Raw genomic sequence first — 19,580 nt, 5'->3', positions numbered from 1 at the left:
CATTTTTGAGTGAATAAAAACATTTTTGGTAACTATTAATGATAGTTTGGCTATTTCAAAATCTCGGCTTTATGCAGGATGTCAACTGTGGTGTGACTAATCAGTGGTTGGCAGTAATGTCACACCACCTTTCAGTATCAGCTCAGCTAGCTTAGAACCAGGTACTATCTACAATAACAATCAAAGAACAGTGAGTAGGTGCGATATCATGATCCAGAAGGTGGTTCACCTAGGGGAAGCTCATCCATTGTGCTGACCCCTGTGAACTCCCCAAATGTGGGAATCTTTACAGTGGAAATGCAGCTGTATTCACCTGAGGGATGTCAAAGTCTGTTTCTAAATTTCTTCTCCTTTCTTCTTCTTTTCGTTTTTTTTGCATAATTTTAGGCTGCCGAAAATGTTCAAAGCAAAAGATATTTCACTACAATGAAATAAAAGAGAAACAACTAAAGGAGGTAAGATGTTGTAATTGACTGAGTGAAATAGCAGTTCATTTAGCAGTGGTTGCTGAAATGGCTAACATTTCTTTTTGTCTATGTTTGTCTGTGTTTCTGTGTGTGTGTGTGTACAGGGAAGAGAAGAGGTAAAAGTGAGCTGGCTGCCTTGTTCCTCATGGTAAGAGCTAAGAACTTTGATCCACATTAGTTGATTTTAAAACTGTTAGCTTTTTTTACAGTATGCTTTATAAATATACACTACTCACAAAAGGTTAAGGATATTCGTATATATATAATTTCATATATTCAATAACCTAAACTTTTGAATGCATATGTCCAACTGTTCTATATCTCAGTACTTATTGCATAACATGCTGTTCTTCTGGTTCAATGACAGTTTGTATTTAAACAGTCCTCTTCGTCATGCTGTTCACATTTTGACATCATGAGACCAAGACGACACCTAACAATCGATCAACAGTCCCTGGCCAGTGCGAGGCTTCAAACGGGATGTACTCAGAGGGAAGTTTCACTGAGCTTAGAGTGTCACAGAGTGTCATCAGCAGGTTGCAATATGTCCACTTGTGAACAGCATGAGACGTCTTGTCGAGCTGTAATCGATGCTCAAGGACAAATGACATTTTACTGAAAGTGAAATTTCTTGTTGTGGTATAGCCACCACTGTTGTTAGCTTTTTGTTTCAATAAATTGTTTGAGATGAAGAAATTATTGATCATCATTGCATGTTTCTACTAAAATGCCTTACTTTTATGATATATACCCAAAGGCGAATATCCCTAACCTTTTGTGAGTAGTGTATGTACCATACTAGGTTAGTACCAGGCTTCTGAAAAACCAATCCTGTCATTTGTTGTTTTATGATACCCAATTGATATAAACTAATAATGTGCTATATGCAATGATCTTACACTTGTTTGCATTCATTCTTTGTTTTCAGTGGCAAAACTTGGGAAGACACCTGGGAGCCTGCCAGCAATTTTATAGACTCCATTTAATGTTTTTGTTTGTGTGTCTTTAAGACACCTGTATGTTGAATGTTGTTGACCATTGATATAAACTGCATGAGTAAAATAAAAGATTTGTTCATTTGTTTTATTTCAGTTCAGTTTCAGTTTGCCTTTTTCATTACATTTTGAATGTTTCTTTTACACACTCCTCCACATCTCCTTTAGTGTTTTTAATAAGCAAGTCATATATACAATGTTATACTACAAGCAATAAAAAAAGGGATGTGTAAAAACATCAGTACGTACAGAATCAATGGCATATATGCAGGAGTATATGCAGTCAGTGTTTGAGTGAAGAAGACTTATAAATATGCCCATGAATATTTTGTAGCATCATCCTAAATTACACCAGTATTGCAATTACTGTCCGTGATGTGCCATGTTAATTAAACCGGAATACAACATTAGACACGTATTTCTCGAATTGTTAAATGATACTGTATGTCTGAACAAACTCCACGGTTACCAGAAGTCTCCTGGTTACTAGGTACTAGTTCAAACTGAAGTATGAAACAAACCTGAAGCTTGAAGAAACCCTAAATGTTAACGGAAAAAGCCCCGCGGAGCAGAAAGGGAGAGCTGTTCACTTCTCCGTGTCCCGTGTGCGAGTGATAGGCACACAGCAACACAAGGAGTCTGTGTCAGTGTTGCCAGATCTTGCGAGACAAATACGCAACCAGGCCTGTGAAAACAAGCCCAAATAAGCGACTTTTTCTACGGAGCCCCCTAAGATCCTGGAAGAGAAAAATGCACGGTTTTACAATCCATGTGGACAGATTGGTAAACTGTACACACGTAGGCTAGAGTTTATTTATTTCCCCTCCTGAGCTTCAGGACAATGACCACAGGAGGGAGTTTTTAAACATTATTTAACATTAATAAACTGATGGGATTTGAAATATAGACACTTTTTCACAGTGATTTTGAGTTGTTCCTAAGGACGGGTAGAATCCATTCTTTTCCTCCTTTCTCCGATTCTTTGTATATTTCTTCCCGTATTTCACCCACTTTATCCCGGGCATTTATTCCTACAAAAACTCTCCTACAGTCCACTCACCATCAGTCGCTACTCGCGCATTTTCCTAACCAGAAAACAGCAGACCGCCCTGCTCTGCCTCTGATTGGCTGGTACTCGTTTCCATCTGGGTCAGAGCCAATTAGAAGCAGGAAGTGGGCGGGAAATAACGCTGCTGTCTATAGTGTTTATGGGGAAGGGGCGGGATCGAGCGAACCGGCAAGGACAAGCTGTGTACAAGCCCAAATAAGCAACTACACTTTAGTGACAAGCCCAAAAAAAACGCAACCCGCGACTACCAATATTTGTAAGCGACTTTACAAAAAAACAAGCCCAAAGTCGCTTAGAATAAGCGGACATGGCAACACTGGTCTGTGTGTAGGGAGGGGCGCTGGGACTAGCCAATCACAGAATAGTGTAGGGGAGGGGCGCTGGGACTAGCCTATCACAGAATAGTGTGAAGGAGAGGCGTTGTGACTGGCACTGTGACTAGCCTATCACAGAACGGAGACAGTCAATGGAGAATTTCATTGAATCCGAGTACAGATATTGACTCGCATTACTCGGATAATACTTGTACTCGGCAAAAGTGCTTTATCCGTACCGGATACTCGTTTCAGCCGAGTACTTGGCTCATCCCTATTTATAAGTATATTCAATTGAAATGGTCCTCAAGATTGACTTGATAACAAATCTGGTTGATGTTGACCGTTGTCAAATAGACCTCAAATTTGATTCGGGGTCTCTTTCTTTATGAATGTTAACCACATCATGAGTTAATGTGCATAAGCCAGTAGAAATTAACACCGTGTGATAAAGAAAAGTTGCTGCATCATGCTGGAGAGAGACAGGATCAGTCACACTATTCTGTTACTGTTATGTATCTTAGTTTTTGTGTCATTCGCCATGTTTATGCGTGACGAATCACATAGTCGAGTGCAGCCTTGTAAAGATCTCTGCCATTGTCCTGGGAGGTAATCATTAGGGATGAGCGAGTACAGCATTATCTGTATATGTATCTGTTTACCACATGAATTATCTGTATCCGGATCCGTACTCGGAGTGGGCGGGGCCTAAACCAGAAGTGGTCAGATTTAACCCGGAAGTGGGTCTGGTTGTCTTGAAATGTGCGGAGCTTTAACTGGTATGTTATTTAAGCATGTGTTACGAGTTTCAAACACTGAGTAACTGGAGTAACAAATGAATGAATGTTGGCTAGGATTCACTACTCAGCTCTTGAAGATAGAACCCTGGAAAACAGAATTTCAAAGACAAAGAGTGAGTAAACGAACCGCCTTCTTCGTCGCCAAATCTCTGTCTTTATTACAAATTCTTATATAAAACAATATTCAACCGCATTTCCCTAGTGTAAACATGTTTCAGTTCAAATTAAGCGCCTTAATGTTACTTTCAGTGGGCGAAATCTTCCACACTCTTCCACAATCTTTACTCTTGCACATAACAAAATAAATATAGATGCTACTGTATAGTTCTAATAATATCAAAATAATAACTCATATTTTACTCCATATAGCTTTATCTATATATACTTGCATATTCTACTAATATCATAGTGTAACTCATAAACCCTCTTTAACAGAAAACAAAGATCTTAATGACTTAGGAGTCAACACATTCACATCTAGGGACAATGGCTCAACTCTCATACATTATAATATAAAACATTTCAATATAATATGTACTAACTTTTAGGAGAATCTACCTTTTAAGTGCTAAATGTCACAACCTTTAACATCAACCTTTTTGTCAGGATATCTTAAAAACCACAAAGTAAATCACCAGGGAGTGAGAGCAGGATCACACATACAACCCCAATACACACTGTTTAGCTAGCCGCTAGCTCCATTGTTCATAAACCCCTTTTCCCCGCGGTTAAAATGCGGCACTTTAGCTCGACTTTACACATCATAAATCACATAGCTAACCCACCACAGCTTCAGTACACCTTACACATTTCAGAAAGCAAACAGCCTTGTCATTTTTTTTCAGAGTACTAACCTGGAAAACAGAATTTCAAAGACAAAGAGTGAGTAAACGAACCGCCTTCTTCGTCGCCAAATCTCTGTCTGAGAGACGGGGAAGGTGTCCGTCACCTGAACGCCGCGCGGTGTACTGATTCCCGCACTTTGGTTCCGCCCTTTTTGTTTCCCTGCTGCATTACTATGTTCTTGAGTGATTACACCCGAAATCTGTACTAAACGCTACGCTGGTTATTATAGTGTATCACACATGCAATTGATATGAGTTGATCAGAAATTGTTATATTTATTGCTGATTAGAAAACTATTTACATGACAGCATCAAGCTTCAGATCAATGGTGTTGTCATGGTAACAAATATACCATATATATTGTTATATATTGGCCTACAATATATAACAAGTTTTGCAACAATAAATACAGCAATGTGGTTGCAATTATTAAGTAAAATGTAATGAACAAGAGTTTTCATACTCAATAATATAACTTTATTTTTTAACTTTTATTTTTCTATGATCAGTGTGATCAATTTTTTGGAGTGTGAGTGTCTGTGCCTGTGAGTGAGTAAGAGATATATATATATATATATATATATATATATATATATATATAGAGAGAGAGAGAGAGAGAGAGAGAGAGAGAGAGAGAGAGACAAAGAGAGAGAGGGGGGCGGGGGGTTGGAATGTGTTTGTGTTTGTATCTTAATTTGTAATATTATTCATTTATACCGCAACTTCCTTTTATTTTTTTATAAAACACAGCAAGAAAGTTTCAGACGTTCAAAAAACTGGTTAGAGCCAGCAGGCAGTTAGAAAAAACACCAAAAAAAACTCAGACGGCAGAGATGCAACACGAGTCCCATTCTACCAAGCACTATGTCTGAACCAACCCCACGGTTACCAGAAGTCTCCTGGTTACTAGGTACTAGTTCAAACTGAAGTATAAAACAAACCTGAAGCTTGAAGAAACCCTAAATATTAACAGAAAAATCCCCGCGGACCAGGAGGGGAGAGAGCTGTTCACTTCTCCGTGTCCCGTGTGCGAGTGAGAGGCACACAGCAACGGGAATCTGTCTATGTAGGGAGGGGCGCTGGGACTAGCCAATCACAGAATAGTGTAGGGGAGGGGCGCTGGGACTAGCCTATCACAGAATAGTGTGATGGAGAGGCGTTGTGACTGGCACTGTGACTAGCCTATCACAGAACGGAGACACAGTCAATGGAGAATTTCATTGAATCTGAGCACAGATATTGACTCGCATTACTCGGATAATACTTGTACTCGGCAAAAGTGCTTTATCCGTACCGGATACTCGTTTCAGCCGAGTACTCGGCTCATCCCTAGTAATCATAGGGGGACTGACTATTCCCAGATCTGCCATAGCCTGTGACCCCTGTCACATGCGTAGCGATGCGCCACTTGTACCCTCTGCGTCTGAATACTGACTTTAAAATACTCTCATTGTGATATGCTAGTGTGTGTGACACGTGTTTGTTTTGTTACCTTTTATTGTGTTTAGATTTATCAGTTACTCCATTCATTTCCATAGTCCTACTGTTATCACGTAGTTTTCTAGTGCACGTATTTAACAGCTAAAACTACGGTGACATGCAACGCTGACTCCATTACTTCCCCAATCTGTCATCTTTATACGTTGTTCACCATTACCATCTTATCTCGTTATATATTCCTTAGTTACAAGAACCACAAGATCATTAGTCCTTTGTTAATCCAACATTTGTTTATTTAACTTTAATCGTAATACAAATCATTCATACAAGCATATTTGTGTCATCTTACCGGCATCCTCTGACATAATCGTAAAAGGGAGTTTGCCGTATTCACCGGTGCTTTTATAGACGGGCGGACTTCCGGGGTGACCAGAAGCAATTGGATTTAAATGATAAACTATTAATACGGTAAACCTAGATATCTTGTGGGGGGGTGTCATGGGGCTAGCCCATGCCTTCATGTAAATCTGGGTTAGCATGTGGTATCATGCTAAGCTAACCTTTGTATGTCCAGTAAATGGGAACGGTTAGTGTGAGCAGTAGCATGTGGGTTTGTCATTTTATTTCAGTACTTGTCAAACAACTAGGAATCATGTTTGGATAAAAGCAACACATACATAATTCAGTTCAAGTTATTTATTTTAGTTTCATTCACCTGTTCTCATTACAGGGGAAGATCTGGAATGGCCCAAGTGTCAGCCAGTCCAGAGGGGTGTACAGTGTCTCTAGAGTTTTGTTGTGAGAACTTGTTCAGCATGTAACATTTCATTTTTTATGTTGTTGTTGCTATAGCGTGTAGTCATGAAGCCATAAAGGTTTGGGAATGCTGAATTAACACAATAGGGTTTGATTGATTTCCAATTAACTTTGGTTTGTCTTGTAGGAGGGGCTTCTTCTATAAAGGAAAGAGGCTGAGGCTCCTCTGGGAGAGATCAACTTTGGCCAGGAAGAGTGCAGTTGCTAGGGCCCCAACAGTCCGGGCCTGATTTAGCCTTTTTTATTATTTTGTTTGATATTAGTTGGTAATAGTAATTTCAATAGTTAGTATTTAGTTTTCATGTTTTGTTTATTTTTTTAATTGTTTTTCAATAAGTCATTCTGGCAATTCTGCAATTCCTTGTGACTGCTGAAGAAATAAATCAAGTCACCAGGTGAAGAACTCCAGAGTCCGTTCCTCCTTCTTCCACTATGGGGCTAAACTTTACAGGGGGTTAAACCTGTTTGGGTTATATTTATATTATCCCGAGTGTCAGTTATTAGAGGTGTCAGTTATTAGAGAGGGCTGGATGTAGTAAGACGTAAGTCTAGTGAGAGCCCATTTAATTGCAGTCAAAAGGCAATTTGTGAGCAGCTGTTCTTTAGTTTGGTATTTTACTTTTGTCTTTTTGACTCTCAAGTCTATTTCTTTTCCAGTTTTGAAAGTCTTTGATTTTTATTACTTTTGCTATTACAGTATTTTTTGTATTTTGCCTTTGGCCTTATTTGGGAGTAATAAAAACACCCCATCTTAAATCAAAACTCAACGTTTGATTCGTCCTTCCGGTTACTCACCATTCTGAGACTACTGGTAACATTTACCTACAACACCCCAGAGGACAATGGATTGGTGGTAGATTTACTCCACTGGCAGACTCTTCTGTCACTCCGTCATGGTTCCAGTCCAAGAAAAGATCGAAGTACACTTCGCTGCAGCAAACAGAAAGGGGCGGGGACGGACCACTGTCAGTCTCATACCTTATATGGAAATGGGACCATTTCATTCCGGAACTGACGGGGGCGCTAGTGACACTATTTCCTGTACCGACCGTTTCATAATAATTATAATAATAATAACTTATTTTATTTGACAACGCCTTTCAAAACACCCAAGAACACTTTCAACATTAAAAATACTAATTACACAGTAAAGAAATGGCTACAAAACGTGATATGTCACGTGGCATGTCTGTCACGTGGTATGTCCCTTTTTTATTTTGAAATCTTTATTTAAAATTATATTAGTAACAAACAATGTAAAATAAGCAACAATAAGGAATCATTATGGAGATGTATTTATCTATCCTTACACCCTATATATCTCTAACAAAAGTCATAAAAAATCAAATCAAATCAATATTTTGGAGACAAATGTACATTACATTAAGAGCACATTTATCCATCCATTAATTTTTATGAATTATCTTCAAGTGGGGTCATGAAGGCTGCTGACCCTGGACAGATCCCCAGTCCATCGCTGATTAAGAAAACAGATATAAACAAATACATGCTGGTGCTGAAGTTCAAATAATATATTTTGATGTTGTGAATGGTACTCTTAAAATAAATAAGTTAAAATCTAATATATAATAGCCTTTGGCTTATTTAATAAGAACTAGATGGAAAAGAGGTTTGGTCTGTAAAACATTTAGTCGACAATTTTGGCCAACTTAGTACGTCCATTCACGGTGCACTTTTGTTGTTTATTTGCCAAATATTTTTTCTTATTATTCTCATTGTGAATATAATTTACAAACAAACCAAAGGACTTTTGAACTTTTAACAAGTGCCATTCGGTAACTAGAATATACTTGGTTGCAGGTGACCTGGCTCAATTATTATCATTATTGACCATAATGTCTCCTATAAGGACTCCAGCTCAACTAGGAAACTGACTGGTGTCCCACTATTCCATTTAGAAATACCATATTAATTTTATCAATTGCAATAAATTCATAAACTGCACTCCAAAAACATGAATATCCAATTGTAGCAAAACCCAAAGTGATTAATTAAAACCTTAAATGTAGCTTCAACCTGGAAAGACTCGCACAGAAAGTAGGTTTTAGAAAGTTCATTTGACAATAATCTTCAACTTTCTGACCCCGGCAGTAGACACTGTACTGGTAACCACCAGAGAGAATGATCTTTTTTCTACATGAAAACCTTTTGAATAAAGTCTGTCTTCATCTCACCTGCTCAGCCAATCACCTGCTCAGGTGCCTCCCTCCCAGCCTAACGGCGCCGGTCTCAAGTCCTTCACCCTTCATAAAGTCCAGCTTGATGTGTGCAACTGCTCCTCACCTGAGCTTCCATCACCTCCACCCTGATTACACCTTCGCTTTGCTCGTTTAATCTTATGTTTGTATCTGAACAATATGTTTCTGCAACTTATTTTTTTTACATAAAACAAATTGATTCTAACTGTTAAAACATAAACAACTTGTCTGTATGTCAGGTTTGTAAAGAAAATTTGTATTGATTCCAGTCATTGTTCAAAAATGTATAGGAAAAATTGTATATTGCAAGTTATTAGCTTTGCTTGCATTTAAAATTTTCCAACAAGATTTTCCAATTGTTAAACAACGCTGTTACAATATATTTACAACTACTTTATTGGTTCTACTGTCTCTCCAACAAATTACAGCCACAATGTAACTTTGTGGAAACGACACCATTTCTATGAAAACTAAATGATGTAAATCAACTGAGCTACAACAAAAGGAACTTTCAAAAATGTAAATAATATTGAAAGAACACATTATGAAAAAGGAGGACTGCACAAGTCAAAAAGTAAATATTCTTTATCAGAAACGATTTCAAATGGCAGGTCACAAAAAAAACTAACAATATGTGACAGATTGTGGAAAGCAACTTATATTTTCTTTGAATTCAATGTTGGCACTCAGGGCAAAGTCCAGGTATGCCATCACAGTAGTAACGAGGGTACTCTCCTCGTCTTCCATTTCCAGTGAATCCCACACAGTCTTTGTATTGCTGGTTGCAGGAAGAACATGTCACAACAGCAAAAGGAGTCCGGTTTTCTGCCTTGAATGTTTTTGAAAATTTGCCCCAGTTGATCTCACCTGTTAATGAAAAATCAATTTCATGTAGTAACAATCTAATTTCACATGTTTTAGGTGAAAAAAGTCAAAGGTCCTCACCATCCAGCCAAGCAAAATGAGTCTTCTTCCGGAAAACAGGGTGAGACACAATGGCTTGAAAGGACTTGCATGTCAATGCCAAGGTGAGATAAGCTGTGTCTCCCTGTGCCAGTATCACCTCCTGGAGAATAGCTTCAAGCACATGCAAAGGCATCTGAAAATAAAAAAATAAAAAAACAAAGAAAATAAAAAACAGGTGAATTGCAAGACTGTCATACAGGAAGAATGGATGATACATATGATTATGAATGAATCTTACCTGTAAGATTGGCGGTATCCTTTCTACCTGCATGGTGAAGAGCATTAAACAATAATTAATACTTTATATCTCTCAGTATCTTATCCTTTCATCTCTAATGATATAAAAAAAGTTGTCCAAATAATGAAATTTAAAAAAAAAAAAAATCATTTAGGGTTTTAGTCTCATTTGCACATAAAGATACACAAATCAAAATGACTAGTTATGTGTAAATTTAAAAAATGAACCTCAATTTGTGCCTCGGCTCCTTTGGCATAGGTGTGGTCATCAGCACACAGAGTCTGTAAAAATACAGATATGATCTAAGTGAAAGATGAATGCAAGTCCAAATAACATCAAAGCTGCTTCAACCCTTTTAATTCTTCTATCCTGATTTTCTTTCAGACTTAAAAAAATAAGCATAGAACAAACGTACACTGTGAATGGACATAATACAAATTCTATGACTTAAAACAACAAAGTGATGAATTTTAGCTACAGCTTACCTCACATTTTGCCCTCTCATCAACTTTTTTCCGCTTTCTCTCCTTTTGTAGTTCTTCTCTGGACCTTTTAAAAAGGACAAATTGAAGGTTTTCTTAAAAAACTGACAGATGTGTAACATGACGTGGTACAGAGCACCATTATTGTTCTGACCTCGCAGGAAAGTTTCTCAAGAGAGAGAGACACCACCATCTCCGTATTGTCATCATATCATTCTGTGGACATCACAGGTTCACATTTAATGAAATCTCCAACAGAAAGCATCGACTCTCATCTGTTTCCTTACCTCGCCAAAATCAAATGATGCTCCCATCACAAAGTACAGTGCATACTGTTGAGAAAAATGGGATTATTACGTCTATACAAATCATACAAAGATATGGTGGGTGGAGGCAGATGTTACCATGACTACAAACATCCCGCAGTTGTTGGACAGTCCTTGTTTAGGCAATCCCTATGGTGTTTAAGAGAAAATTCAAGAAGGGGGAAGAAAATTAATGTGTCATTATTATAACAATTAAATTGAGGTAAAGGACAACAGCCTTACCCACAGTACTGATTATAAACATTTAAAGCAGGAATGGTTGGAAATAAGCAGCCTTGAAGCTCTATAGAACCACAAGTGTCCCATCAGAACATCTCACCTTAACATCATTGCCAACAAATTCTGTCCATGGTTCAGATGACATCTGATGACAGACTTCTCTGGTGATATGAATTGTTTTAAAATTATAAAGGGCATATTTCACAACATAAAATTTATAAACATGTATGAGAATGAAAGACAGATGTGAGACAGAACGGTCTCTTGATGGTCCAGCTTTAACCCATGTCTTGTTTAAAAAGAAACAAGAGTGCTTAGAAAATGTTTGTCTCGGATTTCAGCCATTAAAATGTTTTTCACAAATTCAATTTGGATATTTATTGTTATATAAATATGAAGATTAATGCTGAACCTTTGCCTCCGTGGAACAACGGAATAACATACTGAACACATGCCATTTTCAAACTTATTCCTATAAAACCTTAATGTTTTGATGTGGTTTTCATCTGTGAAGCCAGTGCCACTGATAGAATCAAGGAAGAAAATCTCCCTATGCTTAGGCTTCAGAATCTGAAAAAATATGTCACACTGATGGTGAACACTACCGTAGACTAATAAATGAATTAGACAAGTGTCAAGAAATGCAGTAAATATGAAGGTCAATTTCAAATAAGTATTGTACTAACGCATAGTGTCCAATGTCCAGGACGCCACACAGGAATCAGAACCCAGTCCAGATCTTGTGCCTGCGGCTTCCAATTAAATCACAAAATTAATATATAGTGGTGAATCTGACATCCAAAGCTGAAAATAAATGTACCAAAAATATGTACTGGTAGGTGTAGAGCTGGGTCAAGGGAAAGAGGTGGAAACCAGGTGTGGACTACATGACTGTTCCCTGCAAAAACCTTGATGCCCTGGAGAAATAATACAAACAAAAGGAACAATGAAGAGGTTCAGAGGAAAGGGATACTTTTTTTGTCATCTATGTTTAATTCACATCCTAAGACATGCCTGATATTCTTTGTCATTTCCATATTTATGATATTTACTCATTCAGTATTTATATGACTCCAAACTTTAAAATATCATGAAACAAATGCAGATTCCATAAATTCACAGACCTTGTCGCTGCACATTCTTTCAACAGCTTTCAGACAGGAGTTCAGAATCTTTGAAGAATTGTAGAAATCATATTTTTACAACATAAAAAAACATTAACACTCATATGGCTTGAAATATATTTAAACTCACCTCCCCATTGATGTCTTGCGATAACCCAAGAGTGAACATATCTCTTCTAGTGAGGACCTGCCCATCAACACAAGCAACATATTCACCTGGATCTCTGGTTTGGTCTAATACTTGAGTAAGCTTAGGAAAGAAAAATTGAAGATAAATACATTTGTGTTAACTTCATTTTTCACAATATTATGCATTCCTCAAGTATGTGTACAGATATGTACAACTTATGTCTTTATACTGCTTGTTTGTGGAAATTTCACTTTTTACAACATGACTGATTTCTCCAATAGAAAACTATTGGGATTACTATTACTGACAATTAATACAAAAAACCCAGAAAGAAATATCAAAAAGACAAACACAAAGCAAAATTGATATACATATACATTGAGAAACATTTACCAAAGTCATTTCTGTAGTATTAGGCTGTTGACTCCAGGTGGATTTATTTGCTTCAGTTGTTTTTAAGCTTGCCAAAGAGTCAGCAGGAGGACATTGGTGAGTTTGAACAACGCTGGCTTCCAAGCTGCAAGCTTGTTGCTGGTTTTTCTCATAGCCTTTATCAACAGAAACAATCCTACATTAATATATATATATATATATGTGTGTGTGTGTTATGCTTTAATTTCAGAGACTACCACAACAATAACACTGAAGTTGAGTATTACCCATCATTATGCATCCATTTTGGTCTAGGACCAATGTTGCATGTGGCCCAGCAACTTTTAGAATTTCTTGTTTGGTTTTTGTGTTCTTCCGAAGGTTGAAATGGTGGAGGATGTTTCTTTGCAGAAAGATGTGTGTGGATGGGGTGAGCATATTGAGGAAGTAGTTGTTCTTCCTCATGCCTGCAAATAGTTGCTCTGCACACTGACTGTTTAATCTTCCTACAAGTTCCGGAACAATCTCAATCCGCCGCAAGACATCCTTGTCGTCCTTGCTATTGCCTTGGTGGAAAACATCACTGAGACAATAGTGCTCTACTGAGCCAGTAACAGGATGTCCTCCCTTGTCTTCAGGTTCTTTCCTGTGCTTCAACCATGGCAAGTTTACAGCAAGGTTTTTCTCAGTAGCTTGTCTTATGTTTTCAGGTGTGGGGTCAACCAATCTACCTTCGTTGATGGTAAATGGTGTATCCTCTGGGCACCTATTCCTTAGATGACTTACAAATCCCCTGGGGTAGTCATACACTGTAATATTTGGAAAAAACTTCCAGGATAAAAGAAGGTCTGCAAAGTCTCTGGGGCTCTCCGCTCTCAGGTTAAACTTTACAGAATAAATAACACCACAGGGACAAGTGATTACAGCCCATCCACCTGAAACAACAAATCACATCCTTACATGTAAAGCATATTAACTTATGTGGCTCATTGTTGTTGTGTACTTAATTAAACTTCACAAAAGCATTGGCATTACTATGACAATGTGTTCTATTTTCAAAATAGCAGATAAACAAGGGATGGCTGTTTTTGGTCATTTAAATTTTTCTTAGCTCATACAGTTACAGTACTTTGGTATGGGTCAAATGACAACAAATTTAAAGTTTTCTGTTATAAGTTGCTGTCACACACTTACCAGAGGCGCCCCACACTTTATCAAAAACCTTGTTATATGTGACTCTAGAAGCCATTTTGTCCCGCAGACGGAGCACAAGATCCATCTTAGAACCTCTGTTGTCAATTCCACATTGACTGCAGAGTTTCCTGATCTCAGGCAGCTTTAAAACAACACAAAATGTGAGTTATTTGTAATATTATTTAACCCTCCTGAAAGACCAACACAATCAGGAAATTCAATAAATAAATAAATATGAGAATACCTTGAGATTGAGAACCTCATCTGCAAGCCGCTCTTCTGTGAGAATCTGCTCTGCATCACTGTTAGAATCAGGCAAGTGGACTTTTTCACTCTCTGTGTTTATCAAAATGTCAGATCGTCTTGTCTGTGGTCCAATCCAGGGGGACCAGTTGTGATAAGTAGGTTTTACAACAAAAGGATTCCTGCAGCCAGCTGAGAAATGCAATGGAGACAAGTAAATACAATTTTTGAGGCACACTAATGCATTGAATAACTTGGTGCACAAAATGTTTTCAATTTCTCTGTTGAATAGACACCAGACTTACGTGGATAAAGTCCACGGATAATCACTTCCATAGTAACTGCTTCCCAAAAAGAGCGTGCATTCACTTCACCATTATAGTGTTGAGGTGGGTTTGGTATTTCACTAACTTTAAAAATAAAACAAAAAACACAGGATTCCATTTTGTTTATTATGTTCATTTCAGATGAGTCTAGCATTTAGAATAACAGTATTTTCATACTTGCAGGTTTCAAATCTAAAAACCTACCTGGCATGCTGAAAACACCTTTCTTATGGAGATCCATGACAACAACTGCAGGATGATACCCACATGAAATGCATGCGTATTGGTAGTCATGGTCACTTAGACCTTCAAATGACAGATATGCCTGCAGGATCCGATCCTTGTTAGGAAAGGTCTCTCCTTCTGTGTATTCTATCATTTCAATTATGCGGCTTACAGCAGTGTGAGTCTACGGAAAGAATTAGGACACATTTACAAAATCACAGTAATGAAGATGAAAAATTCACAAATGTGTCTTTTACCATTTGTTGTAATGTGTAAAAATAATATTCATATTCTAAACAAGTATTAAAAACTACAACTAACCTGCAATGCATTCCTCAGTACCAGACACAAATGTATGGACAGCAGCAGGTGATCATTGAAGTTGTGGATGCCGTCTTCCCAGTTTTGATATCGGTAAACCATGGAACAGTTGGGGCAAGTCTTCCTGTATGTTGATATACCTACGAGAATATTAAAAAGATTATTAAGATCTTACGTCGACATGACGGAATAAAAATAGGATAAAAAAAAAAAAAAGTCTTATGGAAATAAAAATAAATCAGTACACTTGTAATCAGAGCAGAGTAGAGTAAATTACAAACCTTTGACTACTCCTGTCATAGTCAATATGTTGGCAGTGGAAGATACCAGCTGAGGGTCACCAAGCCCGGCGTGCTGTCCACATTCTGTGCATTCAGTCTCTGATGGGATCAGATGTTTGGGGAACCCATTGAGAGCCTTGGCATCTCTACTGCTGGTGACAAGACTGTCAGGAAGATCAGCAGGTATTTTCTTGTGGTTAATCAAATACTTGATTATCCTCTCTGCTGCTTCATCAGTGATGGAACGACTTTCCTCCTGACATTCTGATGCTGTTGTCCCACACATAACATCCTCCTCTGAAATCACTGCCTCTTTGAACATGTCTGGCATTTTTTCAAAGAGATGCCACTTTGCTGTAGCCTTGTGCGTACAGGACCTTTTGCCCTGTGTACATGCACAATGCCAGGTATTTTTTCCTTTGTCATAAGTGACAATCACCCTTCCAAGTCTGCTGAAAAACGACGTTTTAGGTTCAAAGACAGACACGTGAAATATTGTGTCTGTCCCACTGCCAAAAAGAAGAACTGAAAACGGCGTATTATTTGATAGCGCCTCCTGCTGATTTTTTAAAAGTTCTGCTTTTCTTTGAAGACTGAACCATAAGTTCTCAACCAGGATGTTGAGGGTAGTTTCAGACAAAGGTTCTTCTGACTCTGTGGCGCGTGGACAAAAGCGTAAAGATTGAATGTGTTCACACTCAAAAGGCAAAATCCCACTTCGCTTGGCAAACTGTGCATTCACATTACACCTGTCAAGCTCACATTCTGACCTGTGAAATTGTGACCAGGTGTTTTTTATTACATGTATGGGTCTTGATGGACCATAAAAGGATTTCTTAACAGCAAAAACACCTTTTTTGGCATCCACACACTGACTTCTTAAATGATGATTTTGTGAAATGAGGTCCACATTTTCCTGGTGTTTTCTTTTCAAATGAATACGGAGATTCTTTTTTCTCAGGCGCAGATTGCACATTTCACATGTAACCATGTCTTCTGAGCGGACAGGTGCCTGTACTGCCTGGATGTTAGAGGCTGTTGGTTGGACAGGTGCCTGTACTGCCTGGATGTTAGAGGCTGTTGGTTGGACAGGTGCCTGTACTGCCTGGATGTTAGAGACAGGTGGCTGTTGGTTGGACAGGTGCCTGTACTGCCTGGATGTTAGAGGCTGTTGGTTGGACAGGTGCCTGGGCTGATGCACAGCTGGACACCTTATGGAAAGTCATCGTGTGGTTAACCAAATGATTAACAAACCTGTCCCTTCTGTCAATAGTTGAAAAACAGTATGGGCAATGGAAGTGAGATGCGTCTCTACAAGGTAGGCCACATCTGAATATATGGAATTCTGCAGTAACAAAAAGAAATGAACAAAATTAAAAAACAACATCTACATACATTGCAGAAATGTTTAAACAATATGTGGTTCATTCCCACTTTAAATAGAGCAAGGACACAACGTAATAGCTACTAAAATAAAAGAAAAAGGTTACTACACGTCTGGAAATATACAAATGATTGGTAGAAAACCCTATTACACTTTCCAGAAATTTAACATTGGTTTACAAAACATATTTAAAGAAAGATTAACCTTTAAAAATAAAAGAAAAACACTAGAAAACTGGTAAGTATGTAAAACAATATTTTATATTTTTTTCAAGTGTAGTTTTACATACCGTTATGTTGAACCATAGCAGTTTGTGCTATGTGGTTCTGTACCTTGTACGACTCATCGGCACAGTATGAACAAAGGGGACAGTAATATTTCTTGTTTATGCAATATGGGAGAATCTTCTCTCCGTTCCGAATGTTACAAATGGACAGGTGGATCTGTATAATGAAAATAAAAAACAAAGTTTGAGCACAAAATACATTTCTCAATTAAAAATGTTATCTATTTTTCTATTTTTTATCTAATGGTGCCCTGCAGGATAATAATTAGCTGTGCTACATGCTAAAATTAGCCTTCGCCTGTATGAATTACGAATTTCACTAGTTTACAGCTGTTAATTATATTTTCAACCTAATCTAGAAAAGCGTATTAATTTACTATGTGAAAAAAATTTTAAGAAGGTAAAATTACCTTTTGTTGATTTTGTGGGTTTTGCATTATGGATCGTGTGCCGAACACCAGTGCAAAAACTTTTCAAACTTCTTTCTTTCTTCTTCCTTTCCTCTTAACCCCGCGTCTTTAAGGCATTTATACTAGTGATTATGAAAATAGCGCCCCCTTCATTTCCGGAATGCAATAGTCCCATTTCCAAATAAGGTATGGGACTGACGGAAAGGTCCGTCCCCGCCCCTTTCTGTTTGCTGCAGCGAAGTCCTTCTCAAAAGATCTTGTATATTCAGTAATTGACAAGTTATTTTATAAGACTGCAGATGCTTATAAAATACTTCACAAATCAATTAAACTCAAATGATTAAGTTTGCATTTCATTCTTATAAAAATGATCCAAAAAAAAAGAAGAAGGTTGAAGTGAACATTTTTTGGCTGTACCTCTAAGTTCTCTGGAGCAGGCACAGGGTTCTGGAGAAGTCCTATTGTCCAAAGTTGATTGGGAGTCAGGTTTTGTTCCGTTTGCATGGCATGGTTATCCCACCCTTCTTTGAAAGTGTCAAGATCCCTCTGGAGGCCTGTTACAAATACGTAGTGGGCACAAAATAAATGCAGACTGTTGTAGGGATCTAGTAGGCAATCCTCTTCAAGACTTTGAAGTAGTTTGTAATATACACATGTTTTTGCCATCCACACATCACGCCACAAGCGCTCCACCCTACAAGATAATTACAAAAATTCAGTGCAGCATTTTAAAGAATCTGTATATATTTTATATTACAGGCATAAATACACAAATCACAGACATTTTGATGGTTTTGAAATTGCAACCTCTAAAACCTCTGCCACCAACAGTTTACAGCAATTGCTGATTATCCCATTGTAACTGAATAGTTTCTAGACAAGATGCTGCTGTTGACATTTTTGAAAACAATTTTGAAAAGCTGATCACATTCACATACATAGTATGAGTATAAGTGGTAAGATGTCTAAATAAACATAGGATAATTGGAAAAATACTGTACTGTCTTGTGATTTGGGGTACTGAACCTTATACCAACAAACCAAAGTAACCCTTGTTGTGATATTTACCTTTGATTATGCACACTTTTGCAGTGAGCGATGCCAACGTTTTCTACCCCTTGGTCTTCTCTAACTCTAAATTATAACATAAGAAACACAGACAAAGCTTAATGTTTTCAGCCAATGCATCTTGATGAAAAAGGACAATACTGGAGTCTCTTGCCATCCTATTACCTTAATGGAAAGCCAAACTTTTCAACAGAGCTTATGAAGAAGCCAAGTGCAGTTGATGCCTAGTTGTTATTCGAAGCACCCAGGTACACGATCTACAGCATAGGAACAAAATAATTTAGTAAATACACATTATGGAATATGGTAGGTCCAATTACAATGTTTGTTTGGAATAAAAACATCCAATATTTACCTTTCGTGAATAACCATCAATCACGGCAAAAATGACAATGCCATAACTGAAAAGAGTTTTTCATTTTCATACCAGGTACTTGTCGGACTATTCAAAGATAACTGGTGTTAATATTATTCAAGATGACCATGTGACTAGAATAGCACAGAAAAGGATTGGTGAAGTGAAACCTACTGCTTGACATGAGCAGCAGCTTTAAAATAAATAAAACCTACAATCATTCAGTGACAGGAGAAGTGTTCCTCAAACAATGGATTTTGATTGTATAAGCATCATAGTCAGAAGATGAAACCAGCACCTTTCATACAAATGTGACAATATACAGGAAAATTGATGTGAAATAAATGTGATCATGAAGTTTAAATTTTACACAGTTTAGTGACAATTTAAATAGATGCTTTACTCTGGGGTATGTAATATAAATGAACATAATTTCTTCATTAGTTCCTATATTTCACAATGCTCAACTAGGATTGTGCAACACAAAAAAAAAAATTCACTGCCTTAGTATTTGAGACAATGTTCTTCAGATAGTCATAGTTACAAATTATTTGTAAGCTCAGACAGAACAAACAAGTCAGAAAAAGACTATTATTACGACATTTATTTATTTATATGGCTCACCCATATTCTACAGAGAGCTGTACTGTACCTGATAACTTTG

The 19,580-nt window shown here is 37.6% G+C and overlaps 1 protein-coding gene across 1 annotated transcript; it reads right to left on the bottom strand.

Annotated features, from left to right (window-relative positions):
- Nucleotides 1-9,639: 9,639 nt before the first annotated feature.
- On the bottom strand, nucleotides 9,640-17,520 carry LOC116684917 (uncharacterized). The gene is made up of 25 exons (XM_032510294.1): nucleotides 17,494-17,520; nucleotides 17,087-17,240; nucleotides 16,568-16,758; nucleotides 15,414-16,518; nucleotides 15,133-15,272; nucleotides 14,791-14,995; nucleotides 14,566-14,670; nucleotides 14,262-14,452; nucleotides 14,018-14,159; nucleotides 13,111-13,758; nucleotides 12,845-12,999; nucleotides 12,452-12,571; nucleotides 12,322-12,369; nucleotides 12,031-12,114; nucleotides 11,884-11,949; nucleotides 11,679-11,767; nucleotides 11,298-11,358; nucleotides 11,057-11,107; nucleotides 10,940-10,984; nucleotides 10,807-10,868; nucleotides 10,656-10,719; nucleotides 10,398-10,451; nucleotides 10,171-10,197; nucleotides 9,912-10,065; nucleotides 9,640-9,833 (listed from the first exon to the last, which is right to left on the bottom strand). The coding sequence occupies exons 1-25, from the start codon at nucleotides 17,518-17,520 to the stop codon at nucleotides 9,640-9,642; spliced, it is 4,182 nt and encodes a 1,393-aa protein (XP_032366185.1).
- Between the last annotated feature and the right edge of the window lie 2,060 nt (nucleotides 17,521-19,580).

The sequence above is a fragment of the Etheostoma spectabile genome, unplaced genomic scaffold (assembly GCF_008692095.1).
Source record: "Etheostoma spectabile isolate EspeVRDwgs_2016 unplaced genomic scaffold, UIUC_Espe_1.0 scaffold00569390, whole genome shotgun sequence".
NCBI lineage: Eukaryota > Metazoa > Chordata > Actinopteri > Perciformes > Percidae > Etheostoma > Etheostoma spectabile.
The sequence above is the reverse complement of the archived record's forward strand: the minus strand, read 5'-3'. Positions and strand labels throughout refer to the sequence as shown.

Excerpts from the sequence above, each read along its gene's own strand:
- LOC116684917 (XM_032510294.1), bottom strand. The coding sequence starts at position 17,520 with ATGCAAAACCCACAAAATCAACAAAAG. Across the intron at positions 14,160-14,261 it reads ATGAGGTTCTCAATCTCAAG|CTGCCTGAGATCAGGAAACT; the intron begins GTATTCTCATAT and ends GTTGTTTTAAAG. Across the intron at positions 10,985-11,056 it reads GCGGGATGTTTGTAGTCATG|TATGCACTGTACTTTGTGAT; the intron begins GTAACATCTGCC and ends TTTTCTCAACAG.